The sequence below is a fragment of the Populus euphratica genome, unplaced genomic scaffold (assembly GCF_000495115.2).
Source record: "Populus euphratica unplaced genomic scaffold, PopEup_1.0 scaffold71.1, whole genome shotgun sequence".
Taxonomy (NCBI): domain Eukaryota; kingdom Viridiplantae; phylum Streptophyta; class Magnoliopsida; order Malpighiales; family Salicaceae; genus Populus; species Populus euphratica.
The window spans coordinates 21,652-31,255 of record NW_011499949.1 but is presented as its reverse complement, the minus strand read 5'-3'; the positions used below and the strand labels follow the sequence as shown (position 1 = coordinate 31,255).

General features: G+C 31.5%; 1 protein-coding gene across 1 annotated transcript; it reads left to right on the top strand.

Annotated features, from left to right (window-relative positions):
• The first annotated feature begins 4,286 nt into the window (after positions 1–4,286).
• On the top strand, positions 4,287–9,191 carry LOC105137776 (protein UPSTREAM OF FLC-like). Its single transcript, XM_011043648.1, has 4 exons — positions 4,287–4,746; positions 4,861–4,930; positions 5,003–5,827; positions 8,538–9,191. The coding sequence occupies exons 1-4, from the start codon at positions 4,512–4,514 to the stop codon at positions 8,725–8,727; spliced, it is 1,320 nt and encodes a 439-aa protein (XP_011041950.1). The 5' UTR covers positions 4,287–4,511; the 3' UTR covers positions 8,728–9,191.
• The last annotated feature ends 413 nt before the right edge of the window (positions 9,192–9,604 follow it).

Below are 9,604 nucleotides of genomic sequence, written 5' to 3'. Positions count from 1 at the left end.
CGAGTACCCCCCCCCCCCCCCCTTTCATTTCGAAGAGTAGATACCAATATGAATGCATCCATGGATGTTGGAGCAGCGAGCTTGTGTTCAGCAGTTATTTTATTTGATGCACTTCAAATACATTATGATTATTTCTGTGTAGTTTGTTTCTAAGATGGGCTTTTGAAGAAGGCTAATGAACTTTCAGTGTTTTGAGGTGCTCAAGTTGGGCACTTCCTCAACTTCTCTGGCGCTGGAAAGCTGTGTGAATACTGCATAGAGGCCTCGTAGTCTATACTAAATTAATTTCAACAGAACAGAAGAAAAATAACAATCAGAAGCTGATATAATTTAAAATATGCATGTTGTGATCATAGCTAACTCCTTTTTTTTTTAGGGCTAGCCAGCTCTTGGTCATGGATTTAAGTAGCTTGCTCAAGATTTACCAAGAATTAAAAGACCCGATTATTTCTTTGGATGATTAATTACTCCATTAAAGGGCATGCATAGATATTGAATTGAAATTGAAAGGAAAAAAATGAAATCAGAGCTAAGCTTCAGGGAAAAAGAAAGAAAGCGTTTTGTCTAGGTGAAACGCTAGTTTGTCACGAGCATGCACAGACAGTCGAGTCTTACTCAAGTTGGTCAATTAAATTTCTGATAGAAGGGGACGGGATGGGGAACAAAAGGGATCTTCTATACAGGAGACAGATCCAGGTCAGCAAAGAAGAAGATCATTTACTCATAAATGCCAAGATATCTCTTCAGCCCCATAAAAACATCACAAAAAATACAAAGAAAAAAAAAGTTCTTTTTATATGAGACCAGAAGGGGTCTAAGAAAAACAAAGTAGAAAAGCAAAAAAACAGTGTTAACACACAGATAAGAAGCCAAATATTATAAATTTTGAAATGCTAGAGAGAAATGATAAATATAGAGACCTCAAAACCTCAGTGAGTATTGACACAATACTTTTCCGGCAGTAGAGAAGAAGATGAGGCCATTTTAAGCATCACATGGACTGAAACTTGATGAGTCCTCTAGAAAAGCCATCCCGACGCCTCGAGAAAGTAGAGGATAAATCAGAGATGGATATTTATATATAACAACCGAGGATGCTATTTTGCAGCCCCAGTCGTGTTGCAGCCAGCACTACTGAGGTTGGCTATTTTGAGCCTCTCACTCTTCTCGGCCTCTCTCTTCAATCTTATTCTCTCCGATCTTGGTTCAACTGACGCTTGACTTACACCTAGTCGAAGGTAAAAAAGAAAGGAGGAGAAAAAAGATTATGACCCAACAGAACCTGCACCTATGCTACCCTCTCTTGCCAATAAACGTCTCTTGGATTGTCTCAAGCTAACCTTTTCACCAATAACCATCCATAAGCTCGACTATGTATCAACTCTCGTATCGTCGGCATCCTTTCTGTTAGTAGTTGGGCGTGAGGGTGGCTGCTTTAAAGAGTTTTTTATTTAAAAATATATTAAAAAAAAATAGTTTAAAAGAATATTTTAATATTAGTATATTAAAAATATTTAAAAATATAAAACATAATTAATTGAAAAAATAATTTTTTTAAAAATACCGATTAACCCGTGTTTCCAATATGAGCTTTTAAGCCCCCAACTTTTCTAGTCTGACCATCATTTTAATTAATAGGCGGCAGCCTGACTTTTTTTTTTTAACATAAAAAAATTTAATAAATCAAATGTGTAAACGTGGTTAGCCTGCCAACAATATAGAGATAAAAGTAAAAAAAATATAAAAACTAATTTTTAATAAATTAAATATTTAAAAATAAAATTAAAAACATTAAAATTAATCCATCTTACTTTTGATCTTAGTCATGAACCAATAATTAACACTATAAAAAACAAATTTAAAAAATAACAAAGCAAAATTATAAATTAATAAATTATTAAAGTACAAAATTAAAAAAAAATATAATAAAAAACCCTTCTAAACAAAAGAAATAATAATTAAAATAATAAAAATTAATTTTGATACAAAAATAAATTGATATAAAATCTTCAAGATAAAGTTAAAAATAAAATTTAACTAAAAAAGTGATAAAAATAAATAAAAAATAATAAAAAATAAAGTTTAAAATTTAAATGAAATCAAATCAAATATGAAAGATAAAATTTAAGAAAAAAATTAATAAAAAAAAAGAATAAAAACAAGTCAAATAACAATAAAACAAAATAAAGATTAATTGGAAGCAAAAAACAAATAAAAGACACGTGTAATCTTTGGCGAGGAGAAAAGAGAGAAGAATAAAAAAATATTAAAACTCAACTGCATATCTGCCCTGAAAAACGGTGTTCAGACAATGGGCAAAGCTACACACACTTCTAGAAGGACATGAATTTCATTCATAAGTTGGTGGATGTGTGTCATGTGCTAATTTTTTTAAGTAATATTTAAATTATTAAAAAAAATAAAACCACCCCGCTCTAATATATTAATTACATACAAACCTAAAAGACACGGATACCCATTGGTTGCAAGGGTTTTTTTCTTTCTTTTTCTTTCAAGTGCATAGATGTATTTAAAGTGTTTATAATTATGTAAAAAGACCAAATAGACCCCGGTCAACCTATTAACTCCAATACAAAAAAACACATGAAGGTAAATACCCTTGATTGTTAGTTTTGGTGCTCAGGGGTATGAAAGTTTTTACATTATTTTTTTTTTAAAAAGTAAAAATAATCTTTAAACAAATTTTACTTTCAAGATGATATAATCTTTATCTTATACGCAAGATAAAATTAAAAGATAAAATTATCTCAAATAATTAAATAATGACCAATGAAATCTTTAAAAACTACAACATTAGCCCAAGAGTAAGTTAATATTTTTTTATTGGAAGGTGAAAAAAATAATCATCCTATATTCCGAAGAATAAAAATACGTGTCTACAATGTTTTCTCAACCTCCTTTATTTATTTATTTATTTTTAATTTTAATCAGGCGAGACCGTAACCTAAGAAAAACAAGTGGGAATGAAAGGAATGTCAACTCAAAATCAAGATCGAGGTGGGTAATTAAAATTGAAATATCTTTGGAAGCTAGTGCTTTGCTAGTCTGAACACGTGGAAATGGAGAGTGTGAAGAGAGAGAGAGAGTTAAATAATGACCAATGAAATCTTTAAAAACTACAACATTAGCCCAAGAGTAAGTTAATATTTTTTTATTGGAAGGTGAAAAAAATAATCATCCTATATTCCGAAGAATAAAAATACGTGTCTACAATGTTTTCTCAAACTCCTTTATTTATTTATTTATTTTAATCAGGCGAGACCGTAACCTATGAAGAAGGAGAAGAAAAACAAGTGGGAATGAAAGGAATGAGTTAATATTTTTTTATTGGAAGGTGAAAAAAATAATCATCCTATATTCCGAAGAATAAAAATACGTGTCTACAATGTTTTCTCAACCTCCTTTATTTATTTATTTATTTTTAATTTTAATCAGGCGAGACCGTAACCTAAGAAAAACAAGTGGGAATGAAAGGAATGATATATATATATATATATATATGATAGTCTTTTTATTGGTTATTTGAATTAAAAAAAAAACTACTACTACATTTACAGAGGAAAAATGCAGACCACTCATATCTTGTATTTTAAAATTACTTTTTAAAAAAATTATGTTTTTACCATAATATATATACATACACATATTTTCAAGTGATAACTATAAAAATTAAATATATGTTTGATATTGTAATGGATATTATTTTTATTTTTTTTAAACTAAATTTTTATATGTTTTTATATTGTTTTAATGTTTTGATAAAAAAATTAAATTATAAAAAAATAAATAATATTATTTTAATATATTTTTAAATACAAAATACTTTAAAAATAACTATTATTACAATACCATGCATTTAACTTTTATATTTATTGCTTGAATATATATATTATAATTTTTTTTCTTTTCATTCAGATTTCAATTGCGAATTTTGACTGACATTAAAATAAAATTATAGTATATAATGATTAATTAAATATTTTTAAAATTATAATTAAAATAAAATACAATTCTGATCATGCGCATCAAACCCCGAAACAAATATGGAAATGACACCGTTTGAAAGATGAAGTTATTATAAAACATTTGTGTTTGTTTTTTATGTTAAAAAATGTTTATAAATTTTTTTGAATTACCTTTAATTTTAAATTGTTTTTTAATTTATTTTGCTTTGTTGGGTAGCCTGATTTGCCGCATCTCCAATTTGAATGTATCCCCCTCCTCACACTTGCATAACTTGCCTTGCAATTTATGAACCTTCCCTCCCTCTCCATCTCTCTCAATGCATCTATCCTGTAAAAAATTCCAAAACTCCTCTCCTTTCACTTTCTCACCTCATCATCCTGGTAGCAAATCGCTTTCGATCCCCAGCTTTCTTTCTTTTCTCATCCATCTCCCATAACTCGCCACTCATTATTGCTATTTAACATTTTCTTGTTATCTCTCATGCATTGTTACATTTTAATGAAATCTGGAGTGAGTAAATAGTAATGGCCGCTGCAGTCAGTTCAAGAGGTGGGAGAAACACCGTAGAATTCCAGATTCCAAGGAAATGGAATGAAGACAGAGAAACCACTCCAGAGAGAGCCAGAGCATTCTGGAGTGAATCTCGTAAGCTGTCCAGAAAGGCCCCTGTAGTCTACTATCTGTCCAGAAATGGTCAGCTTGAGCATCCCCCTTTCATGGAGGTCCCTCTCTCTTCCAATGACGGCCTCTACCTTTCGGGTAAAAAGAAACTAATTTTTAAATTTAAACCAAAAGACAACTTTTTAGAGAGAAAAAATCGGCAGCACAAATATCTCTTTTCCTCCTTGCATTAATTTCTTATCTATTTATCAGATGTAATCAACCAGTTAGACCTCCTTCGAGGCAAAGGCATGGCTAGTCTCTACTCCTGGTCCTCTAAACGGTAAGTTCAAACAAGTAATGATACACCTCCTTCATCGATCTAATTAATCACTCCAAATCTTGTTGACTCCAGGAGCTTCAAAAACGGCTTCGTTTGGCAGGACTTGACCGAGAACGATTTCATTCACCCGGCTCACGGTCACGAGTACATTCTCAAAGGATCAGAGATTCTCGATCATTCTAACCAACAGCTCTTCCTCGAGCCGAAACCTCAAGAAACCAGTCAAGCCTCGGAGTTTCCAGTTATCACGAGGCGTAGGAACCAATCCTTGAGCTCTATCAATCTTAATGAGTACAAGGTTTACAAGGCCGAGTCGTTCTCCGAGTCTGCTCGGAAACTCTCTGCTGACGCGTCGACTCAGACTGATGATAGCAGGAGAAGAAGGAGACACGTCAAACCGGAAATCAAGAAGATGAAGGAGGAGAAAAAAATTAGTCAGGAACGGGAGGCGAACAGAGACGAGATTATGGAGATTTCACCCCCACCGTCCGACTCTAGCCCAGAGACTCTGGAGTCTTTGATGAAGGCTGATGGACGGCTGATATTGGGCGGTCATAACGAAGGGAGTGGCATGGATTTGAATCAAACGGCAAAGAACTGTGGGAAGATGAAAGCGTCTACTGTTCTGATGCAGTTGATATCGTGCAGTTCTTCGATCTCGTTTAGAGACTGTGGGGCGATGCCAGGGAAGGAGCCCGGCTTGCCGTTGATTTCTGGGCATTACAAGGGTAGGGTGCCATGTGGAGGAGGGAGCCGTGAGGCAACATCGGGGGAAATTTATAATTTTTCCAGGGTAAAATTGGAAGAGAAGGAGTATTTTAGCGGGAGCGTGATTGAGACAAAGAAGGAGGTGCCTGCTTTGAATTTGAAGAGGTCCAGTTCCTGCAGTGCAGCTAGGTAACTTCATTTTTACTGCTGTCTGCTGCATTTTGATTCTCTGATTCTTTGCCCCTTGTGGCAGGGCACTTGTGAAATAAGAGTGCAGTGGGTGGCTACTGTTAGGGAGGGATTCACGTATCTAACTTTGGTGGCTACTAGCTAGAGCATGAGTTGACTTATTATGCACTGGATTTATTACTGGAATAAAGCATAAAATTGAAGGTTCATTTGAATTTGTTAGGCATATAATTGAAGTCTACTGGTAGATAACCTAAATTTTGGTCCTAATTCATATTAAAAAAACTAAAAGGGGTTGTGATTTTGTTGCTGTGTTATTTACTGTTCATCCTCTCGTTTTAGCAATTAGTTTTTCTAAAGTTTTAAATTTGGGTAGTGAACTTTTATTTTACATAATTGGGTTCTTTTAAGCTTAAATTAGCGTTTAATTGCATGTTTTTTTTAGGGGGAAAAGATTGAATGGAAAGACAAATGATCAAAACAGAAGTGGGTAAAATAGGTGTTAGTTATAAAATTTTAGTTCTCCATTAATTTTAACTAGGTTAATGGTTCCTTTAATTTTTAAAAATTGGATTTTGGAATTAAATTTTTTTTATTTTTTTTAGTGTTTTTTTTAGCCACGTTCTAGGTTCCAGTATAGAGGGAGAATGTTCTTGTTAGTGATAATTTTAACCATTAAAATAGTTAATTTTTGTCTCAAATAATTTCATATAATAAGTTAAATTTTAATTATAAAAAGTTTAAATTATATTTTTTTACCTTAAAAGTGCAAAAAAAAATAAAAATTTGAGTTTGAGAAATTTTTTTTATTTCAGTTTGATTTTGAGTTTTGATGTAGTTTTTGTTTTTTTTTTAAAGCATGGTTATTATGGTAATTTTATGTTTTTTGGATAAAAATAAATTAAAAATGAATTTTTAAATAAAAAACAAAACTTTATTTTTCTTGATTTTAGATGACATGTGTTTTTTTTTTTAAATTTATTTTTAAGTTTGCATTTTAATTGATACCCTTTAATGAATTTTTTTCATTCGTAAGTAATTTTTTAAAATTGTAAATATATTAAATTTATTTTCTTATAATATTTTTAATATATACATTCTTGTATAATATTTTTCTTTTATTTTATTCAATAAATTTTACTATTATAATTTGATTTTAATAAATAAATTTATTAAATATAATTGACTAAATAATTTATGTTGTGATTTTATAAATTTTTTATCTATATTTATCTTTGTATTTTTTTTATTTGTATTTATTGTTAATAACTTTATTTATTTATTTATTTAATATATTTTTTATTTATTTAATTAGATGGATGTGTTAGTTTTTTTTATATATTTTAAAATTTTAAATGCCTTGAGAATTTTTACATTTTAATTTTTTATCATGTTTTGATATTTTTAATCAAATTAATTAATATTGACTTGGATTAATATTTTTTAAAAAAATTATTATAATTTTTTTTAATTATATTATCAAATTAATTGAATTTCTTTTAATTTTTTAAAAGAGCTATTGTCCGGCTCACAGCATGGTGGGAGACATTAAGCTAGCGTTTGCTCGATATTGAGATTATTTGGTTTTTTTAAAATAATTTTTTGTATTGAAATATATGATAATTATTTTTTTATTTTTTAAAAATTATTTTTAATATTAATATATCAAAACAATTCAAAATATATAAATTATATTAAATTTTAATAAAAATACAAAAAAAAATTAAATTTTTTAAAAAACACATGTTGAAGTACATTCTCAAACAGTTTCTATATATTGGTTAGGTCCTTCGATGAATGTTTGTGAACACTTTCATTTATTTTTCGTGGGGTTATGATGCCAGCACTTCGAGAGTGATTCGGTGACTGTGGATTAAAGGCCATTGGATTTGAACCTAAGAGTCCTTTTCTGCTATTTATTCAAATTCAATAACCCAAATAGGCAGCTCAGCATCTCTAGACTCCCAAATTGTATCTCATTAGTGTTTTTGGACAGCAAGAAGGTGCCAACATCGGGTTGGAATCCCAGTTTAGAATACCATTATTTTTATTTTCAATGTGCACTATGATTATTACGTAGTACTGTACTAGTAACGAAGTGAAGGTTGATTTGAAGTTTCACTTGCAAAAGTGCTTCCACGTATTTCAACTCATAGGAGTTGGTAAATCTTTTGGTTTCTTTACTTGCCTTGCCTCTCTTTCCCTGGGGATTCTCCTGTCAGATCCATGATTCTCTGTTAGCGTTTTTGGATTGATTTGAATGCAAGACTCGTAAGTATTTTGGTTTTTATCAGCAAAGCCAGCTAGCTTGGCTATCTAGTTTCACTTCCCTGCCCCAGAATAGTAAACTGGCTTTGTACTTATCAGTCACCTTTCTTCCCAGTTACCACGTAGTTTTATTAAAGGGCTGACACCTCCATCATCATGTGGGGGATCCTGAATTGAATTCATGCAGTTGAGAATTTATTTCAACAAATCTAGGGGAAGCTGCCCTTCTGTACCTTTACTAGCAGGCTAGTTCGTCCCGCACTGCACCTATGGGGACCATAGCAATAAACTACTAATAATTCTCTTAGTTTGAAGCTTATAAGTTTTCATGCTCATGTGAAGAGAAAAAAATATTACAACTCCGTACTAGAGGAGTTGACTTCTATTTTCAGCATTTTTGCCCTTTTTCTTCTCGTTTTGATTGATCTGATGCTAATCTCAGGAGCTCGCAGCTGCAATTGGCAGAAAAGGAGATTGAAGGAGTGCGCACCAGATGCATGCCAAGGAAGTCGAGAGCAATGGTAACCAGAAGAGAAAGTAGCGTTAACGTCGTTGTTGACAATGATAATAAAAATAATAATGTTGACAGTAGTCAAGTAGGGAGCAAGAGACTGGAGGTCCAACAAGTCTAAGATGAGGGTAGATGAGATTATGAACCCTAATGTGGTGGTAGCTTTCTGTGAATCTAGTCTTCAGTTTGGAACGGAAAAGTGAAAACTAAGAACATAGGCAAAAGAAGACGGGAAATGAAAGATTGGTATTCAAGAAAATGAAGCATAAATGCAAGTGCCGGCACGGCGAGCACGCACACTGAGGGTAAAAGTAAGGGTTGGGACTTGGGAGTTCCTATAAAGTCAGCTGGTTTCATGGAAGGCTTGTGAATTAACTGTTCGTTTCTTTGAGTTTGGAGCTGTGAGCTGTGAGATCAATATTCGGTACCTACCGAGGTGTTTGTGGAAGTTGAACACATAATCTTTTATCTCGTGATGTACTAAATTAAAAATTTCTTAACCCTCTGTGACTATGTGACCTTGACTTTGGAACATGGAATACGAAATTTTGTCCTAGGTATTATCGTTTACCTTGGCTTGGTCTTGATTGTTTCCAAAGCATTCACGTGAGCTTCCGAGCAATTTTGCTTACCCATTATGTCATGGTAACTAGAGGTGGTGGTGTCGCACTCTATGTGTAGATTATATTTTAAAATTTTTTATTTTTTTATTTAAAATAAAAGAATTTATATTTTTTAATCATTAAAATTGATGTTAAAAATTATTTTAAAAAATAAAAAATTATTTTTATATAAAATTTTTTTCACCTTCTCTTAACTTTTTATTGCTACCCAGAACTTGAAGTCTATAGAGAATTCTGCACTTGTCGCCTGGGCAGCTCCAGTATAAGGATCAGGTTAAGTATTATTGGGTCTGGAAAAAATTATGTGGGAGAATACCATAGTAATTTACAGTATTTTAAAAAAAAAATTATAAAGCTAAATTATCAACCAGTTTG

Coding starts and splice junctions, on each gene's coding strand:
- LOC105137776 (XM_011043648.1), top strand. CDS start 4,512: ATGGCCGCTGCAGTCAGTTCAAGAGGTGGGAGAAACACCGTAGAATTC. Junction 4,747..4,860: donor TGACGGCCTCTACCTTTCGG/GTAAAAAGAAAC, acceptor TCTATTTATCAG/ATGTAATCAACCAGTTAGAC. Junction 5,828..8,537: donor AGTTCCTGCAGTGCAGCTAG/GTAACTTCATTT, acceptor TGCTAATCTCAG/GAGCTCGCAGCTGCAATTGG.